This window comes from Citrus clementina, unplaced genomic scaffold, assembly GCF_000493195.1.
Source record: "Citrus clementina cultivar Clemenules unplaced genomic scaffold, Citrus_clementina_v1.0 scaffold_9, whole genome shotgun sequence".
Classification (NCBI taxonomy): domain Eukaryota; kingdom Viridiplantae; phylum Streptophyta; class Magnoliopsida; order Sapindales; family Rutaceae; genus Citrus; species Citrus x clementina.
In genome coordinates, this window is record NW_006261964.1 from 10,130,138 (window position 1) to 10,152,428 (window position 22,291).

General features: G+C 34.7%; 1 protein-coding gene across 1 annotated transcript; it reads right to left on the reverse strand.

The window, feature by feature from the left end:
• Positions 1 to 18,800: 18,800 nt before the first annotated feature.
• On the reverse strand, positions 18,801 to 21,297 carry LOC18032234 (UPF0481 protein At3g47200). The gene is made up of 2 exons (XM_006420536.2): positions 21,125 to 21,297; positions 18,801 to 20,321 (listed from the first exon to the last, which is right to left on the reverse strand). Exon 2 carries the CDS (start codon positions 20,303 to 20,305, stop codon positions 19,004 to 19,006), a length of 1,302 nt encoding a protein of 433 aa, XP_006420599.1. The 5' UTR covers positions 20,306 to 20,321; positions 21,125 to 21,297; the 3' UTR covers positions 18,801 to 19,003.
• Positions 21,298 to 22,291: the final 994 nt, after the last annotated feature.

Sequence of the window (22,291 nt, forward strand, 5' to 3'; positions counted from 1 at the left end):
TTTGCAGTTGCTTGTTTAATAGGCTTTAAATTATTTCAAATGGATGTTAAGAGTGCCTTTTTGAATGATATCTTAAATGAAGAAACCTATGCTGAACAAATGGAGAATGAAATTTTTGTTAATCAAAGTAAGTATGCCAAGAGTTTAGTTAAGAGGTTTGGCTTACATTCTGCAAAACACATGAGAACCCCTATGAATACTAATACCAAGTTGACTATTGATGATAATGATTCTAGTGTTGATCCTAGTCTTTACAGCAGCATGATTGGTAGCTTACTTTATTTGGCTGCAAGTAGACCTGATATATGTTTCAGTGTTGGTGTATGTGCTAGGTACCAAGCAAATCCAAAGGAATTATACTTAACTGGTGTCAAACGAATCATTCGTTTTGTCAGTGGAACAGTTAATTATGGTATTTGGTACACTAATGACACTAATTCAATTCTTGTAGGATATAGTGATACAGATTAGGCTGGAAATACTGATGATAGAAAAAGCACTACTGGAGGATGTTTTTATCTTGGAAATAACTTAGTGTCGTGGCATAGTAAGAAACAAAATTCAATTTTTCTTTCCACGGTTGAAGCTGAATAGATTGCAACTAGAAGTTGTTGCACCTAATTACTTTAGATGAAACAAATGCTTGCAAATTATGGTATGGTTCAGGATACTTTGACTGTGTTTTGTGATAACACGAGTGCTATCAATATTTCTAAAAATCTTGTTTAACACTCTAGGACTAAGAATATCGATATTCGTCATCGCTTCATTAGAGATTTAGTTGCGAGTAAGTTCATGTCCTTAGAATACATTGATACAGAAAAACAACTTGTATATATTTTCACAAAAGTTTTAGACTCCAAACGATTTGAAACTTTAAGGATAACTTTAGGTGTGTGTTCCATGTAAGTCAAAATGTTTATTTCTCATTTAGTTTTAAATCATGCATTTGTACAATTAGATATAGGACTTACATTTATAATTTTAAGTTTAAATCATTGTTTTTGTGTTCTTTTTTTTTAAATGACAAGCAATTTTTCATGTTTCTAAAGATTTGAAAGTTTGAAAAAGTTTTAATTAGAGTTATTTAACCTTTCTTCAAAAGCACATGAATGACAATTCAGTATTTACTTTGACTCAAGATTTTGATATTAACACTTGAGTTATGACTGTTTGCCTTAATTCTTATCTTGTCATAAGACCTCAAATATATACAGACACTATGGTAAAAAATAAATACCTATAACTCTTAAGAGTGAGGCTATCCTTGAGTAATCTGAGTCTATGTATCACAAATATGACAGATGATGAACTATCATGAGAAGAAGGCTACTTTAAGGGGTAGAGTGAAAGCTCTTGACCGCAGTTTTTTTAATTTAAAAAAAGGGGGCTTTGCTATTATTATAACAAAAAAAAGAAGTCTGTCAATTGAAATGGTCAAAAATTAGAAATCAAAATGATAAGATTAGTTTGACCAACTCTATATTTTATATTTAAGACTTTGACTGTGAAAATTGATGAATTTTTTGGAAAAAAGATTTAGATTGAGTTGTTTGCGCACACACACACCCCCAAGCTTAAATTTCTCTAATCTTTACTTATTTGAGGAAATTAGAATCTTAATTTCATGAATTAATGCTTGTTGTGAAAAATTCCCAGACATTGTTTTTCTTGTTGTTGTTCAATTTCATTATTAATGCATTCTTTAAAAATAAAAAAAATTTCATGATGCATGTGCATTCTCATGTTCTTACATGATGATATATTTTTAGATCTTAAGAGTCATATATTTTTTAAGTAAAACCCAAAATTTTATTTTCTAAGTCCATTGATAAGCTTTTACCAGTCACAACTGAGCACATTGCATTCTTTTGAGCATAACTTTGTCTACAGAACTCCAAATTCAGTTCTATAAAATCCTGTGAAAATCTGATTCAATAAGCTTTTCAATGGTATGTAGATAGAATTCTGGTTATATTTTATTCATTCTTAGTTGAATTTTGAAGTTCTCTACTCTGCACTATGTATTTGTTTCGTAAAATATCATGCATGGGATTTTGTTTTTGGTATTTTCCTTTATGTTTCTGGCTTGTTTGAGTTGGTTTATGTTTATTTATTAATCTGGAATGAAATCCATGATGGTTGGTGCATTAAATTGGAATAAAATCTTCTTTATTAATTCTTTCCTTATGGGAGGTGGAATTTCAAACCTTCCTTGAACAAGGCAAGTTCTTCTATATAAGGCAGCCCCTAGATCCTTGTTTTGCATTCAAATTTGTGGCTCCCTTCTTCTTTCTTTCGGTTGGTCCAGAATTTTTTATTCTTGTTGTTTAATTTTTCTTTTTTTTTTAATATTCCTTTTCCATGGCTCCCACTCTTTCTAAGCTTAACAGAGGTAAGAGCTCTCATGTTCAACCTAATTCCAAGCGTTGTCACACTCTTATACTCTACCTTTATTCTAGTTGTGGACGACCTCATGAGATTTATATGCTTGAGGATGATAAGGATTTTGGTCCCAAATTTAGACTAATACCTCTGTTGTGCAAATTTTATTGAACTCGCAAGTGCACGAATCTATTGTAGAATAGATTAATGGTGACGAGTGTCGATCCCACGAGGAGGTGAATTTTAATTGTGTATAGAATTAATTTTGTATGAGGGTGGTAGGATTTGTGGTGAAAGTGACTTAGATTATCCTAAAATTGGAATTAAAATGACGAGAATAAATTGAAGAGAAATCTATTGAAATGACGTACTTGGGTATATGGATCCGTATCAACATGCACCATAGGCTGAATATTCCTTATTAGTGCCAATTAAATCATGAGGGTGGTTTCTACACCTCATGAACCACGCTCTAATCAATATGGTGCTAAGGGCTTATTGTGCCAAATAATAATAACCTTGTACTAGAGAGCCGGTGAAACCAGTGCGATATCTAGACAAGATTATTATTATTTGTCGACGAAAAGTCAAATCACCCATAAAAATTAGAGGGGAAAAGAAAATAAATTTACAAAATAAAGCCCATGACACATGTTGAGACTTCACCTCCAACCCAAGCTTGAAAGAAAATTAGCTACTCATAATTGAACTATGGGCAAAATGGAAATTTATTAAAATACATAGAAAATACAAGATAGAGAAGGAATTACAAAAAATGGAGTCCAAAAATGGATTCAGAGATATCAAATTAGGGGGGAGGCCCCCTTTTTATAGATACATTGAGTAAATCATGGCTATTGGATTAAAAATAGTTTGGACGCTCAGGATTGCGCCACGTCATCAGTCAACAGTACGTGGTTTGACCACGAGTTTTGAACAGTAACACGGTTTGACCCGGCTTGAACAGTAACGCGGTTTGGTTGAAAATAATCCTGTGTATATGCATGTACCGTACGCGTAATTTTTGGTCCACTAATGTGCTGCCACGTTACCATCAACAGTACATAAGAATTTCAGTCCAACAGAATCCTGACACCTCATCAGTCAATGCCACATCATCGATCCGTCTATGTGAATAGTATCATGAACAGTAACGTAGACACTACCGTACATGTGAACAGTGGCATTTTTCCTTTTATACTCCTCATGAGGTTTTCGACATTCTTGAGTTCAAAAGTGATGTCTGTTTTGCGTCTGATCTCTCGTTCATTGTGAAATGACCATGATGCCCCTAAAATACATAAAATACTTAATTAAATAAAACACACATAATTAAATTACAAGAAGCTTAAATACATAAAAGTAAGTGTTGTTAGTAAGACTTGAAATGTAAAATGAATATTTTCTTCTTTATAATTATACATTTTCTAACACTCAACACACTACATTCCAATGCTGTTGATAGTCCATTAGGGCCTGGAGCCTTTGACAGATGCATTTGAAATATGATAGATTTGATTTCCTCTGGTGAAAACTCCTTATCTAACTCGAAATTCATCTCAGCTATAACTTTATGCTCAAGAGATTGAAGAGCCAGTTCCACGTTCTGCTGGGAAGGAGTACAAGATGTAAATAAGGTCGTAAAATAATTTGAGAACTCATTTTCTATGTCTAATATGTCTTCCCGCCACTGATTATTAGTGTCCAAGAGGCCATCGATAGTATTTCTTCTCTTCATGCTAGAAGCTTTGGCATGAAAATATCTAGCGTTGCGATCCCCTTCCTTAAGCCAAAGGGCTTTAGAGCGTTGCCTCCAGTATATTTCCTCATCCCTTAGGAAATCATCAATCTGCGTTTCCACAACTCGAATTCCATGATAATTCTGGTAAGGATCCGATTTTAAGCAAGTGAGCTTGGTGGTCAAAGCTTGCAATATACGCTTTCTATCCCTGAATTTCTTCCGACTCCACTCTTGTAGTTTGGCTTGCACAACATTGGCATTCTGTAGAAATATAGAGGCTGAATTACAATGGCCTTCACTATGGCTAGAAAGTCATTTGCACTGCACTATTTCGCGGCATTCATCATAATTATTCCAATAGTCTTCGAAAACAAACCTTCTTCCCCAATGACGTCTTTTTGTAGAGAGAGATGTGTTGCACTTCCAAAACTCTACTAGAATTGGAGAGTGATCAGAGCCTCAATGATCAATGTTTAGCACTGATATTGCTCTGTAAGTGTCCCGCCAAGAAGATAAGCCCACAAATCTATCAAGCCGTTCTTATACTAACCCATTTTCTCTTCTATTATCCCATGTGTAAGGGTATCCTGTGTATGCCAAATATGAGAGATCACACGCCCTAAGAGTTTCTTTGAACTCCCACATTGTTTCAGTGTACTGAATTGGACCGCTTTTTTTCGTTCATATGCAAGATTTGATTAAACTCCCTGCCACATATCTAGGGAGCTAAGGAGAGTTGGGCTAATCGACGTAACAGGGTCCATGTATGTCTCTTTTCTACCTGCTCAGGATGGCCACATATGCCTGTGAACCGTAATAATTTATCCCCATTAGTAATAACAGTATTTATGTTATACTTGGAATATGAGAGGATCTTCATATCATTATCTTCATTCCATAAAAGAGCCAGACCACCTCCGAACCCATTCCTAGTTACTGAGAAAAGGTAAGAGAAGTGAAGTTTATATTTTAGGACGTCTGAATGCTTCACTGTCAGCCTAGTCTCACTTAAAAATACTACATGAGGCTCATATTTGCGGAGAACTTCCTTAAGTGCTCGGACCGTTCGGGGGTTCCGCAGTCCCCGAACGTTCCAACATATAATCTTCATTGTTCTCGACGAGGATGGAGGCCAGCACCCGCCATTTCCTGCTTAACTGAAGAGGGCTTAAATAACGAGTATGAGGAATGAACAATAAGAGTATTACTAGGCTCCTGCTCAATGCCGGTAGAAACATGATCTCTGGTTAATCGCTTCAGCTCGGGTTCCAAATCTACTGAATTGTCACTGACCCTTTGCCGTTTAAATTTGGAATTTGGACCGGATGAAGAGGTTGCCCTGAACCTAAAGTTTCGGGCCATACGCTTCCACCTCTTGCTGGGCTTGTCTCTTTAGATGGCTTAGTACTAGGCTCTTTAGTGAGGTGTTACGGGCTGGATTGAGAAGCCTGTGATGTATTTTTATTTTGCTTCTCTAGTTGTAGGCTTGTTTGGTGAGAGCTCCAATGTTGGGTGTGTAGATAAGAATTCGTGAGATGCATCTCGAGAATGTTCAGAGAGTGATGATGTTGTAATTAATGCGGTTGGATCTGCGGCTTGATTTTTCTATCGCGTGTCCATATCTCTAAAGTATTCTGCTAGCAGCACAGATGTTTTCTGATCTTCATGATTAGTTGCTGCTGACGTCATCCCTTCTACACTATTCGGTGAAGCGGTCGCCGTTATGCTCATGTTCTGCACTGTAGCAGATGGCTTTTCCTACCTCCGGGCATCTCTTGGCTTCACTGATGAGTTAGGTAACTTAAGCAAATGGCTATACTTGAGATCTTGACCAGCTGGTGATCCACTAGTAGGAGGGATAGGACATTCTTGATAGAGATGTCTTATGTAGCCACACCTGAAGCAGAAATCAGGCAAGTGTTCATAGAATATTACAAACTGCGTAACTTCATTACATCCTCCCAATTTAGCTCTAATTCCTCGCTTCAGCGGTTTCGTTGCATCCATCAATATTCTAACTCGTATACAATTACCAAGGCATGTCCCAGTTGACCCTATGTCCACTTCCAAAACTTCCCCAATCCTCTTACCCAAAATTTCTTCGGTCTCTACGGTCATACAAACTATTGGAATGTTGTGAATTTGCACCCAAAACGGGGCTATGCTAAAATTCAACTTTGAGAGCTCTCATGTCCCCTGAGGTTCTGTTAAGATTAAGAGAGCTCTGTCAAAAAGCCACGGCCCATCAGTTAAGACTTGTTTCCTTTATCCTGGTGATTGAAACTGAAAAATAAAAGTATTGTGATTTAGTGTTTTGTTTGACAAGTCTTTTGTTTGACAATTATATTAATTTTTGTTTAACAAAATCGATGATGTCCTGAAAATGTAAACACAAAAATCACTTAAACAAACTACTTAAAAACCACTTAAATAAACTGTTCAAAGATAAATAATAAAAAATAAAAGCACATAACTGAATAGATATATCTGACACGTATAGGATTAGTAAATAATAAACAAAAATTACAAAATTCAGTTGTAAATTTACCCAAATTTCAAATCAAAGATGAAGTATCACTATTAATCACAAGAATGAGGGCAATTTTTTTAAGTATGAACTATGAGCTAGTTGTTGAATTTACTTGTTGAAGTTTGCCTGCCCTCCCTCGCTCACTTAATCTTATCTTCTTTGAAAGGATAGCTTCTAATTTCTTTATGAAATGAATATTTAAGCAACCAATGGCCGATACTTATATAGTTATACGACCAGTAGCGTAGCTGGCTGTACGTTTCACGTTGTAATTAATTGATCACTTATTAGCTGTACGCACGGCACCAACATAATTAAAGAAATTTCTTTGCTTTGCTGTAGCTCGTCACGTGACTGTTTGAAGTAGTAAAGTGAAACTTTGGTTTTTTTTTTAAAAAGGGGGCTGGCTAAGTTACAGATTCTGTAACTTACAGATCCTACTGTAGCCAACTCCTATTGTCTGCATTTGCACTGTTTTCTCTCTCCTCTGAACACGTGTGCTGCTTCCTATTGGGTGTGTACGTTACAGAATCTGTAACGTAGATTGGTCCATTTTAAAAGATAAGGAGCTGATAAGGTGTTGACAAAATAGTCAACAATATTTGTAATTATGTGAATAAATTGGAAGTTAACGCTTACGAGTCAATTTACCATCATTATTTCTGTCAACACGATTGTCTGAATATCAATACCTTTTTTTTTTCCCTCCTATTGTTTGATTGTTTGTCATGTGCATGGCTCACATTTTAATTCAATTATGGGTTGTTATATTTGTACATCTCAAAATATTTGTTTCCAATTTTTTTTCCTTTTTGACATATTTTGTTAGTACTAATAACAGTCTATAGAGGTTTTCGATTTAAAAGCCGTTGAGACTAACTTAAATTAAATCAATTATAGTTCAACAGATTTATGATCTTATACTAAAATATATCCTCCTCTCTAATATCCACACTTGTGAGTAGTTTCAAAAAAATATATCCACATTTGTGGGTGAAATTATCTACCTCTATTCAAATAAGAGAGGAATAAGAGTCACATCATACAATTGATATCACTCGAACTTATGCCCTCGACTTGTTGCATTTAAACTAATTTTTTATCTGTATTTTTTATTAATAAGTGAAAATTTATCTATAGCTTAAATAATAATTTTAATTAAGACAAATATTTTCTTTAATTCATTGTTGATTATTATCCGATTACATTTATTCAAATTTAAGCCCACAATGGCCCCTGCCAAGGCCCAACGCTCCAAATTTGGATTGACTTTCAGAGGGCTTAGGCATATTTCTCTTAATATGAACTGAGGTTTGGGCTTGAAAAAACTATATTTGATGACTAGTTATGATATAATAAAGTAGAGGAACTAAGATCGAAAAGCTTTAAAATGTCTTGGGCCCGTAATGTAAATTTCTCCTGATATTAATGTTCAGTGGAGTAAGAGCAATATATATGTTTATCCAGTTACTTCAAATCAGATCTAGATGAACTGAGGAAACATCACCACTACCGATCACTCGAATAAGAGCAATAAAACAAAGTATGGATGAACTGGTAGTGAAACAAACTTGTTAAGAAACGCCCTTATTTCACTCTCTGAATCTTACATATGTGTCTTCATTGCAGTGCTAGCTAGCTTCTTAATAATGTCTTTATGGAATGAAAACTCTGGAAACCAATTGACCATACTTGTCTCGTGAGTGGTACTTAGTAATTGAATTATTGTATTTATTTTTTTAACGGAAGTTCGAAGTTGGCCTCGTCAAGCGAGATTTATTGAAAAATAAAAGGGCAAAGAACTGGTTAAAACTTGAATTAAAGAAATTAAATCCCTTTTTACCTAAGACTCTAAGTAGGCTTTTCTGCCTACAAGCCTGTTATTTGACAATCATACCAAATTACCAACTTTTGTTTAATAGAATCAATGATGCCGAAGAAATGTAGACACAAAAATCACTTAAATAAATTGTTTGAAAAGTCAAATAATAAAAAATGAAAGCACATAACAGAATACATATATCTAAGGTGCATGGGATCAGTAAATAATAAATAAAAATTACAAAATTCAGATATAAATTTACCCAAATTTCAAATCAAAGATGAAGTATCACTATTGATCACTAGAATGAGAGCAATTTGTAAGTATGAACTATGAGCCAGTTGTAAAACTTACTTGTTGAAGGCTGCCTGCCTTTACTCGCTCACTAGTCCGTTGTCGAACATAGGTGTCTCCCTCAGACTTCTAGGGATCGAGGAAAGGGTAGGTAAAATGTGTGGTAGCTATGTATGGTGTACGGCATGTACGTTTCACGTTGTAATCAATTGACTTATTAGCTGCACGTACGGCACCTACATAATTAGAGAAATTTCTTGACTTTTTTGTAGCTCGTCCCGTGACTGTTTGAAGTACTAAAGTGAAACTTTATCATTTTTAAAACATAAGGATTGCATAAAATGTTGACAAAATAGTCTGTCGGTTTACTGTATTTGTAATTAAGTGAATAAATTAAAGTAAACTTTTTTTTTTTATTGGAAAGTATAACTTTCATTGAAGAACTAAGATAATAAATACAAAAGTTGGGGTGGGCAGCTTCCAATCCAAATTTCTGCCTTATCAAAATTTAAGGCCAAGCTAAATTATGTGCAGTGTTGTTATTACAGTTTCTAGGTGTGTGCTGAACTATAACATTCTTTAGCCTTTTTATCCTTTGCTGAGCCTCAGAAATGATCCAACCAATCTCCAGGTTGCTGCTCTTCTTACCCGTGATTAGATTTACCACTTCTTGACAATCTGATTCAACAACTAGTGGACTGCCATATTTTGTTTAGTACTGATAGTAGTTCATAGTTATTTCCGATTTAAAAGCTGTTGAGACTAACTTAGATTAAATTAGTTATAGTCAACTCAGATTTATCATCTTATACTATAATATATCTTCTTCTTTAATATCCATATTTATGGGTAAAATTATCTACCTCTATCCAAATAAGAGAGGAATAAGAGTCCTAATTTATAGTTGATATCACTCGAACCTATGCCCTCAACTTGTTGCATTTAAACTAATTTTTTTTATTTATATTTTTTATTAATCAGTGAAAGTTCATCTATAGCTTAAATAATGGTTTTAAAAAGACACAGAAAGCCTCCTTTTAAAAAAAAAAACAATAGACTTGAATTTTATTTGTTTGACAATTAGTTCAACCCAAATGCTTCATTTTGATTAATAATAATTAACTTCTAACATTGTTTGGTTAAAACGAGCCAACACATAAAAATATATCTGGTAGATTTACGTATTTTGGAGTTAGAGGACTGCTCATGGACTTTGAGATTTATCAAGAAAGGCTCAATTATTGATTTGTGTTCAATCTTGGGATTTTCATTAGTCCGGTATTGAACATAGCTGTCTCCCTCAGACTTTGCAATCCGATCGGATTTGATTCGGATCGGTTCGGATCCGCATCAATCCGATCGGATTGCATTTGTAATTAATAAATATATATAACTGAATTTAAAATAAAAAATAAAAATTGAAAGGCAGCCCTAAATCTTTAAAATCTCAAATCAGAGTAGAAAGAATTGAAGAAGCACTTGCAGGCTGCAGCCGCACGAACCCAGCCAAACAGTCGAAGAAGCAGTTGCAGGCTACAGCCACACGAACCCAGCCAAAGAATAGGAGAAGCACTTGCAGCCACACTGTTAAGGAAGCTCATCAAGCATCAAAAGAATGCACACACTTGGCACGTGTAATTTGATGTCCAGTCAGCTTAGCAGTTAGGAATTAGAGTGACAGCTCAGCAAAGTCTGTTATGTAATCTCTGTATTCTGTTAGTATTGTTTTTAGTTCAGCTTTGTGATTAGCAGTATGTATATATATAATCATTACTGCCGAGGTTTGTATTCAACAAAAATAATAAGCAAAGCAATAAAAGATCTGGAATATTCATTTTCTTTCATTTTCTCGAAAGCCAAACAAATATATCAACTCTGTTTTTAACATTTCAACATGGTATCAGAGCCACAGAGAGCAAGCTCTAGTAATCAGCAAACAACTAATACAAATCAATACACTCAAATCAATTTCTCTTTCACGAATCCAATCAAATTAGATCGCTCAAATTACCTGTTATGGCGTTCACAAGTTCTAGCTTCAATTAGAGGAAATCGACTGGAGGACTTCATTACAGGAGACAAACCAGCACCTGAGAAATATCTTATTCTTACTGGAGCTAATGGATCTACTCAGAAGGTTGATAATCCAGAGTATCAGAATTGGAGATCACTGGATCAAACCTTACTCGGATGGTTGCTGTCATCAATAAATGAAGGTAATCTAAGCCTTGTTATCAATTGTGCAAGTTCGTTTGATGTTTGGAAAACTCTAGAAAAGAAATTTGGTGTTCAGTCTGAAGCTAGGGTTCTCCAGCTTAGATATGAATTGAATACTCTCAAAAAGGAGTCTTTAAATGTTGAAGATTATTGCATAAAAATAAAATCTATAGCTGACAAGCTTGCTAGTGCTGGAAGTCCTATAACGAAAAAGGATCTTATGTTAACCATACTGAATGGACTAGGATCTGGTTTTCGTGATATTGCAACTTTCATAACTGGATCTAAAATGGAGTATGACGATGCTTATGCATTGTTACTTACACATGAAACTAGACTAGAGCAAGAACAGGAAGATAAAAGTATGTTTAATGCAAATTATGCATACTATCCCAAGATGTTTTATGCTCAATCCAGAGGTAGTTTTAGAAGAGGAGGATATACTGGTGGTGGTTTTGGAAACTTTGGTGGTAGGAATCATATTATGGGAAGAAGTAATGTTCACCCTCAGAGGTTTTATTCTGGAGGTTTCAGAGGAGGATATGGTATAGGATACTCTCCTGGACAAACTAATACTTTTAATTCCTTTCAAGTACCTAGAAATCCATCACAAGTTGCTAGAGGTGGATTCACTGGCTCAAATGGAATGCAAGGAAGTTTTGGAAATTCAGAAGAGATAACATGTCAGATATGTTTTAAGACTGGTCATACTGCTGATGTTTGCTGGCATAGGTTTGTTGAAGATTACATGCCTACACCAAGGGGTTTTGGAAAGGGTAAAGGACCAAGAGCAGCTTATTTCAGTAATTTTGAGGGCTTTACTCCTTATCAAGGATATGAAGACTGTGATAATCTCAATTACATGTCACCAAATGCTTATTCTTCCTCTACTGCTAACAGTTACTCTAGAAGTGATTCTTATATTCCTGCAGCAGCATTTGTAGCCAATTGTGAAGGACCTGCTGATGATGGCTGGTACTTGGATAGTGGAGCTACTCATCATCTGACTAATAACATGGATAATCTGCATCACAGGGAGGAATATAAAGGTATGGATCAACTTATTATTGGAAATGGCCAAGGTTTGCACATCTCTCATATTGGAAATTCTTTTCTGTCATATAGAGCTTCATCACACTCAAATCTAAAACCTACACACACTGCTATAGCACTTAAAGACATGTTACTTGTTCCATCAATTACCAAAAATTTGTTGAGCATTTCTAGATTAACATATGACAACACTTTATCTGTCGAATTTTGTGGTAATGTTTGTTTTGTAAAGGACATGAAGGGACAAGTGCTTCTGCAGGGTTTTGCTGAGAAAGGTCTATACAAGCTGCTGCTGAAAACCAAAAACTCCTCACCCGCATCTCACATGTCTCACTCTCAATTGAATAAACCAGTGTCTATGTTGTCCTTTTTGAATATTCCTTCAACTTCTCAAAATTGTACAGCTCTTGATAAAGCTTGTTATCATGCTATTCAAAATAATTGTAACCAGAAACCTGATGATATGACAATTTTACATAGACGATTTGGACATCCAAGTTCTGTCATTTTGATGCATTTGCTTAACTCTTGTTCTAAGCTTAAAGTCTCTCAAAAATCTGTTCTATCTTCTGCACTTGATTTGTGTGAAGCTTGTCAGCTAGGAAAGGTCCACAAACAGCACTTTCCAGCTACTGAAACAAAAACCAAACAGGTGTTAGAACTAATTCATACTGATCTATGGGGGCCATCACCTACTGTGTCTAGGAATTGTTATAGGTATTATATCAGTTTCATTGATGATTACAGCAGATATACTTGGATTTACCCACTTAAACTTAAATCAGAAGCCTTTGAGGTTTTTAAGCTCTTTAAAATCCAAGTTGAAAATCAGTTTAATACTCAGGTCAAGATGTTGCAATCTGACTGGGGGGGAGAATATAGAGTGTTTAATGAATTTCTTAACCAAAATGGGATTCTCTTCAGGCATTCATGTCCATACACTCATCATCAAAATGGTTTGGTTGAGAGGAAACATAGACATATAGTTGAGCTAGGATTAACTCTTTTAGCTCAGGCAAATCTCCCTTTCAAATTTTGGTGGGATGCTGTCCATACAGCTGTATATCATATAAACAGACTTCCAACACCTTTACTGAACCTAATCTCTCCCTATGAAAAGTTATTTGCTCATAAACCAGACTATAACTTCTTAAAGTGTTTTGGGTGTTTATGCTATCCATATTTGAGAGATTTCAATAAACACAAGTTTGATTTCCATACCAGCAAGTGCATTTTTATTGGCTATAGTCCTTCTCATAAAGGCTATAAGTGTCTCACAAGTTCTGGTAAAGTTCACATACTGAGACATGTGATATTTGATGAAAAAGTGTTTCCTTACTCAACTGATAATGCTTTCAACTTGTCTCAACAAAACAAAAACTCTGAAACACCAGTATCAGTGTCTAATTTTTCTCCACAGCAAGTCTATCAGTTATCCACCATTTTCTTACCTCACAGCAGCTTTGAAGATGCTTACTCAGCAAGCTCAGCAGGACATCAACAAACACCTTCTATGCCTGTACATACAGACATTCCATGTCAACAAGAACAAGGTAACCACACTCTATCAGAATCATCATCATTTTCCTTACCTTCACAAAATCCAGAGTCTTCACGAAATCCAGAACCACTTCAAACACAACCTGAAAACCAAATAGACATCCAACAAAACACAGCACATATCACAAACAAAATTCTTGCTTCACAACCTTCTCATAAAATGACTACCAGATCAAAATCTGGAATCTTCAAACCCAAACTATACACTGCAACTTTAGCCAATAAGGAACCTGATACAATTCAAGAAGCTCTTTGTGATCAGAACTGGTACCAAGCCATGAGAGATGAGTATGAAGCACTGATCAGGAATAACACTTGGTCATTAGTTCCACATTCAGCTGAGCACAAAATTGTTGGCAATAAATGGGTGTTTAGGATTAAGCAGAACACTGATGGTAGCATAGCTAAGTACAAAGCTAGGCTAGTCGCTAAAGGTTTTCAGCAAACTGAAGGAGTTGACTATTTTGAGACTTTTAGTCCTGTTGTGAAACCATGTACTGTGAGGATTGTGTTGAGCTTAGCTATGATGAACAAGTGGGTAGTTAGACAAGTTGATGTGAACAATGCCTTTCTAAATGGAGAGTTGAATGAGGATGTATACATGTGTCAGCCAAAGGGATTTGTTGATATGCAAAAACCTGGTCATGTGTGCAAGTTGAAGAAAGCTTTGTATGGTCTGAAACAGGCTCCTAGGGCCTGGTATGACAAGCTAAAGAACTCCTTAATCACAATCTGGAATTTTCAGAACTCTAAGGCTGATACATCTCTTTTCTTTAAGGAGATACATGGGTCAATAATACTAATTCTGATATATGTCGATGATATCTTAATTACTGGTGCAAGTAGTAAGGAATTGGAAAGGTTCATCTCTGAGTTCAGTAAAATGTTTGCTTTAAAGGATCTGGGAACATTATCATACTTCCTTGGCATAGAAGTTGTTTATACTCAAGATAGTATGTATTTGTCACAGAAGAAATACATTAGAGATCTACTGAACAGAGCTGACATGTTGGATTGCAAGAGCTGTGACACTCCAATGGTTACAGGTTACAAACTTCAGAAGGAAGTTAAAGGGCATCTAGGACAGTATATTGAAGATGCAACAGTCTACAGAAGCTTAGTTGGAGGCCTGCAGTATCTGGTTTTAACTAGACCAGAAATTGCTTTTGCAGTTCATAAACTAAGCCAATATGTAGCAGCACCAACCCTTCAACATATATTAGCTTGCAAAAGAGTCCTCAGATATTTGAAAGCAACAGAATATTATGGATTAAAATTTTCAGCTGAAGGGGAAATGAAAATTACAGGCTACACTGATGCAGATTGGGCATGTGATGTTGATGATAGAAAATCGATAGGAGCCTACTGCATTTACTTTGGAAACAACCTGGTGTCTTGGTCATCAAAGAAGCAAACTGTAGTCACAAGGTCAAGTGCTGAGAGTGAGTATAGAGCACTTGCCTCTGCAAGTGCAGAAATTACCTGGATACAGTCACTACTTAAAGAGCTTAAAATTGAATGCACAACTTTACCAACAATTTGGTGTGACAATGTCAGTGCAACAGAGTTAGCTAAGAATCCTGTCTATCACTCAAGAACAAAGCACATTGAGTTAGACATGCATTTTGTTAGAGATAAGGTGCTGGCAAGAGAGCTAGAAATCTACTATATTCCAAGTGAAGAGCAGATTGCAAACATCTTGACAAAGCCTCTCACATTTACTCATTTCAATTACTTTAGAGCCAAACTCAAGGTTCATCCATGTCCCTTGAGTTTGAGGGGGGCTGTTAAGGAAGCTCATCAAGCATCAAAAGAATGCACACACTTGGCACGTGTAATATGATGTCCAGTCAGCTTAGCAGTTAGGAATTAGAGTGACAGCTCAGCAAAGTCTGTTATGTAATCTCTGTATTCTGTTAGTATTGTTTTTAGTTCAGCTTTGTGATTAGCAGTATGTATATATATAATCATTACTGCCGAGGTTTGTATTCAACAAAAATAATAAGCAAAGCAATAAAAGATCTGGAATATTCATTTTCTTTCATTTTCTCGAAAGCCAAACAAATATATCAACTCTGTTTTTAACATTTCAACATGCACAAACCCAACCAATCTCTTTGAGAAAAAGCCCGCTAGCTGTCAAGTCTCAAGCCGTGGATCAGCTGCACGGGTTTCAATTTCACTGTGGCTGGGTTCGAGTTCAAGATGAGGTTTCAATTTCACAATGACTCTTATCTTTTATTCTAGTTTGCTGTTGAGAGCGAGTTGCTTGGGAGAACTTGATGATGACGCTTGTATATTGAATGTGAAGCGGGGGGGTTTTGATTTTGTCCTGGATGAAGGAAAGAGCAGAGAAGAAGGTGAAAGAAAGAGTGGCATTGGCTTCGTTTGGTTAGATTCAAGATGATGTTTCAATTTCACTATGGTACCAGTTGAAGCCGCAAGCAAAAGTTGAAGTCCAAACCCAGCCACTGCATTTTTTTATTTATTGCATGGGTTTCCAATGGAGTCGGATCCATCAAAGCTTGTGAGATGCTGAGATTTTGACTTTCATTTTTTGCATTTCTTTTCCCCATTTGCTGGCTTGCTGCATTTTTTCTTATTTCCGTGATTTTAATTTTGTTTTTCAACTTGAAAGTGACCTGAATTCATTTGATTTATTTAAGCAAATTCGAATCCAATTTCAATATGGTATTACCAAACTGAATCCGAATTATTCATTTGATCCGCACAATTCAGATCAAATTCGAATCGGTTTTGAGTTCGGATTGCATTCCGATAACGTTTTTACCAATCCGAACAATCCGAAATCCGATTGGATTTACCCGAATCCAATCCGAATCCGAATTTGCAAAGGGTAGGTAAATTGTGTGGTAGCTATATATGGTGTACAAGTGGCTATAAGCAGCATCTGTGATGGAAGGATTTAGAGTACCACTACCAAAAGATTTTTTTTTTAATTTAATTTTTAAATATTTATTTATTTATGTAATAAACAGAAGAATTAAAAAAGAAGTCATCTCTCATAAGATTTTTTAAATAAAAATAAGTACATATTATTTTAAGTAATTTTTTTTACAAAAGTAATATTAATTATAATACTTCTCTCTCTTCATAAATTATGAGATAAAAAATAATATAATACTAAATAAAAGACTCTAAAAAAACTCTACAAATAAGATTCTTTAAATGAGATAACTTTTTTCTCTTTTCAACATTAAAAAGAAAAAAAGTATTATCTCATTTGAAGAATCTCATTTGGAAAGTTTTTTGAAATTTTTTTTTGTTAATGTGTCACTTTAAATATGTAGTAAAATCTCATTTAAAAAAACTTTCAATAATGCTCTTAAATAAAAATTGAGGTTAAAATCATTATTCAATGTTGGTCTTTACTCTTCAGTTGTAAAACATGAAAATGCCAAGGAATACCCTAATTGGATGCCACTTAAGATTCACATGAGAATGATCGTGATCCATACTATTATTTCAGGTGATTTCTAATTTTTTAAATTTATGCTTTTGATGTAATTTTAATTTTTTTTGAGGGATTAAGACTTTTATTCCCCTCTTGTTTAGATGTTATTTTCTAATTTTTTTAATTTATTTCTAATTTTTTATTTTAGTTTTTTCTGACTTTATCGAAATTAAAAGAAAAAATGTAATGTAGCTGAGTTGGCTCGCTCATAAACCAAAATTACAACTAAACCCTTACAATATTCATTAATAGACAGCAAATCATTTCCATGCTTTACTTTCTACTTCTCCAACCGATCGATTAAAGAAATAAAATAGGATATATAATTCAATAGCGAAAAAGGAATTTAACATTTATAATATAAAAAAGTTTATGAGAGAAATACATACGAAAGTCACAATGACATAATATATATTAGTGATATAGAGGAGATGATACTTGAACGTGGCTTCACAATGTATGAATCTCTATTAGACCATTTACCTATATTCATAACTCACCAATATTATAAGCAAACACCTCTCTCTCCCAAACATAACCAAAATGTGCATGAACAAATTGAGAGAACAAGAACATTATATTCATCACCTTCATTGATTTCACTGCAAAGATTTAATGAGTTGGAGAATCATTTTAATGGAATAATTACATGCTCTGCTTGCTTATTTGAGTAGTCCAAGTCCAAGGTGCTTGACAGAAGGTTAATTGGGTCTCAAGAGAACTACAATATAAAAGAGTTTAGCTAATAACACCCCTTTCAAGTCCTCAGCAAACCCCGTTCATATAAAATTACAATTATAACCCTAATATTTAATTACATCCCCGTATGATTATGTCATCGATCACTTCCAATATTCATTTTTTCAGTAAAGCTTCAGTATTCATTGATTTAAAATCAAACATAGTTGTTTTTTTTTTTTTTTCCTTTTTGTTTGGATGCCTTGTTATATTAAAAAGCTTTCAGTCCCGACTGTCAGATTTAAAACTAATAACAAACGATAAAAAAGAAATAGAGTTAAATAAATATAAGAAAATAAAAGAGACTGAGATTTTATTATATTTATAGATAAATAAGTATTAAAAAAATTAAGAAAAACTATTCTCCATCCCTTTTAGAGACTAGTAGACTACTAGTCAATATGTGATAACTATTCCTAATTAGTAATGTAAATATTTTGTATAAATATGTCTCATTTCATTGTTCAAAATGGGGAAAAAATAATAATAAGAGGCCACTTTTGGCCAAAAAAAAAAATGAGTGTACTTAGAAATTAGAAGTAATCATTGTATATTTTAACGAGTGCATCTAATAGAGCGGTTTTACAAGGATTTTGGATGGGGTGTCAGTAGTCCTACTCATTATAAAATCCAACCTTTAGATGTTCAAAATGAAGAATGGTAGTGCAATTACTTGCGTTATCTGAGAAGTAACATCGAAATCAATATGCTCCCCTGTTGTTGGAACTCTTCCAAAGCCCTGATATTCCTCCTTACCTTCCCCACAATTGATGATTGACGCATGATCTCTAACAAAGTGGGGATCGTTGATGAGCGAACCGAATGCTCTGCCTACGCACTTGAGTCGCTAAAGGGACTTTGACGGGCAGCCGCAGTAATATGTTCAAAGCAAACTCTTCTTGAAATTAATTGAACTCCAAGCTATTAATAAAACTTAATACAAGAACTACTCTGAGCTGGTGTTGCATGTAGGTCAATCTTTTTGTCTAATCATTGAACTTTTCAAATTTCAACAAAAATATATTACATAAAATGGAAAAGGATGTTTATAAAGCGTAAATGTAATTAAACATCTAGAAAAGGGAGTTGATGAGGAGCAATACATGAAAGTCACAGTGACATGATCATATCGGTGATATAACAGAGATGATACTTAACAAGCAAAATATGAGGCCATTATGGTGATGCCTACTGGAAATAAGCTAGAACTGAAAACACAGTTTGTGTCAGGGTAAGTATAAGCAGAAAAAGTGCAGCGAAAACGGAAATGATTGCCCATGGAGTGTTGAAATAGTTATGCCTGAGGTTGGCAATCCATCTTTTCCAATGCCTGTCACAGTACTCATTCACATTGTGGAATCTGTCTCCGTAAAAGTTGTAAAGGGGCAGCGCGACAGAATCTCCAAGCCTATTGAACATGTTGGCAACCACTTCATCGTCACCTAAACAATTATGGAGAATTTTGTTCTCACAAAGCAATTCCACATCCTTTGCAGTGTTGATGAGACAGTCCATGAATTTCAAATAATTGATGAAAGGAGCATACGCATCAATTGGGAAAAACTGCTCATAAACAGAGATGTTTCGGAAAAATGATTCGGTGTCATCATCAATTGTCAATGCAGGGATTTTCATTATTCCATCATCCTTGTCAAAATAAATTGACAGTAAGCTTTCACCCTCAATCTTCTCGAACTTGATTCCAGCCTCTTTGAGATTTGTAGCACTTACTATGAAATTCCAATTTTCCCTACGATCTGGACATATGATGCCAGGAACCTTATTGTGTATGAAGCCCAGTAAATGCTGATAATTGGATAAGTTTGAAACTGGTTCAATTTTTGAGACTTCAAAAAGTTGGACAGGAAGTACTTTACTGAAGAAACCCAAAATCAAGTCCTGGAAATTTCTTTCTCGATCCTGCTGAGGCATCTCAGTATTGTCGTAAAATTCCTGGAGAACAAACAAGGGAAGCTGATTGTCAGCTAGCAACAAATCACGACCCAGTTTCTTGCGGACCCAACTTGTCTTGAAAACAGCGTCATCATCGTCCCATTCATCTAGCTTAAACTTGCGAAATAGCTCAATAATAAAGCAAGCATCAAGGACCAACATTTCCAAAAATTCAAATGGATGCATTTTTGGTAAAGGCTCTGCATAACAACGACGAGCGTTTTCTTGTGATTGTCTCATGGCCACCAAATACGTTTTTAAGCCACTAAGATCTCCGTGGAGACGCTTGTTCAGATAGAGAACTTTGTGCTTTTCCATTTCTGCTAAGTGAGTTTTGTTGTCAAGGAGGTGGCGGGTTAAAGGACCGATTGCTATTATTTGTGGTTCATAGGCTTTTACATTCTCAGTACGCAGATGCTCAGGTACTTTTCTTATTTTAAAACCAGCTGAGAATTTTTTTGATACTTTATTCAGTTTATTCGTCAAATTCCGTAGCGCAGTGGTTATAACTTCGTCCACCACTCTCTCTTGCTCCATTATCAAATAATTAATGCTGAAATTAACAAGGCTAAAATCATTTAAAAAGAATGAAAGTCCGCGTTATGAAGAATTAAACTAGCTTTTGTTCTAATAAACTAATGTGATCCTCAAGCTCCAAGTAGTTTTTGAGTAATTTTGTTTGATTGCTCATCACTCTACAAGAGGTAAGGGATTAAAAATTTATTTAAATTTTGTCCACCCTCTATTTTTTAAGAATAAAAAATAAATACTGATAAAAAAAAAAAAAACTAATGTGATTCTAAAAATTTTACTACTCTTGGAATTAGAGACCATAGCCTATCCCAGCCCGATCAAGCATCTTTCCACTCTGAGATTGGGGCAACGAGAATCAATTACTTGACCTGTTACTCGCATTGCAATCGGTAAACCAACCTGACTATTAATTGCTTGTTAATTAATTAAGTTACTATTAGCTGGGGAAACAAAAAAGAAAAAGAAGAAATCTACATATTGAACTGAAATAAATCATCCTAAAATATTCGACCTTAATTTTGTTTTTAATACTATTTACAAGTGACAACAGCATAAAATGAGAAGCTCTAACTATGCTCCATATTAGCTGGAAAGGCAATGAGATGGCCATCTTGAACTTAAAAGTCGTGCAATCAACAAAAGGGGCGCAAAGCTGAATCTCTATCTTTTTATTTTAGTTTATTTTTGAAGGAACATGGCATCCATAGGATCAATAAAGACATAATAAAGATTTACGAGAATTCAGATATAAGTTTACCCAAATTTCAAATCAGAGATGAAGTATAAGAGCAATGTTTAACAAAAAGAAGTAGTGAAACTTACTGGTTAAAGATGAAGTATTACTCTCTGACTGATCAACTGAATCTATCTTCTTTGCAGCGCTAATTAGTCGATAGTCTCTTTTTGTTGAATCTATCTTCTCTGCAGTGCTAATTATTTGATTTAGGTTAGGCGAAGTAAGTCACCATTGTATGCAAGGTCGTGATAGACTTTAAAACGACCCAGTCTTTGTTTAATGATTTAGGTTATGTGAATAAGTCACCATCATATGCCCCGTTACAGCTGTGTGAATGAATCATTTATGGTTCTTTAGTTGCAGTTAATAAGTCACCATCATATGCCCCGTTACAGCTGTGTGAATGAATCATTTGCCGATTAATTATTAACTGAATCAATTGGCCCGTGCATAAAATATTGAAGGAAGGGAAAACATCACTTTTGACAGAAAATTCCGGTGACACAAATTGGGCAACGTATCGTTATTATTGGAGGAGTGCTAGCGACTTTCTCGGTCGCGACTTTTCCCTCTCGCGCCGCGTGTCCCATTATTTTCATTTCTGTGTAATTTTAAATCAGTAATAAAAATATTGACAACATCTAATTTTATTTTAGTATATTATATTCTGCTGAGGGAATTTATCTTAATATCCTCTCCCTCTCCCTCCAAATTTTTTTGTTCTTCTTTTTCTCGGCCCACTGCAACTTCTTCAATTTCTTCATCAATTTCTTTTTGGCATGCGGAAGTGAGGACAGTGATGGATGATTTAGCATAAGATTTTTCATTAGGCCCTTCAGAAATTCAATCCCCAATTAGATCAATCGCCTTCATTTTTTAAAATAAAATATTTTTTAAAATATTTTATTTAAAAAAATAAATAATAAAGTTATCTTAATTATGTAGATAAGGCCGTGTACATTAAAAAAATACCATATCTGAAATTTTTTTATTTTTCCAAGCTTTCAAAAAATAATTAAGAAAAAAAAGAAATTGATGAAAAAATTAAGGAGGGAAGTTGCAGTCGCCAGGTGTAAAAGAATAAAAAAAAAACTTGGAGAGAGGAAGAGAGTGAGGATATTAATGTAAATTTAGTTAGCATAAAAATAATAATATTAAAATAAAATTACAGGTTATCAAATATTTTATATTGATTTAAAATTACACAGAAATCAAAATAATGAGACACGTGGTGAGAGAAGAATCTAGCTACT

What these genes read in the sequence shown, in the direction of transcription:
- LOC18032234 (XM_006420536.2), bottom strand. Translation starts at nt 20,305, where the DNA reads ATGGAGCAAGAGAGAGTGGTGGACGAAGTTATAACCACTGCGCTACGG.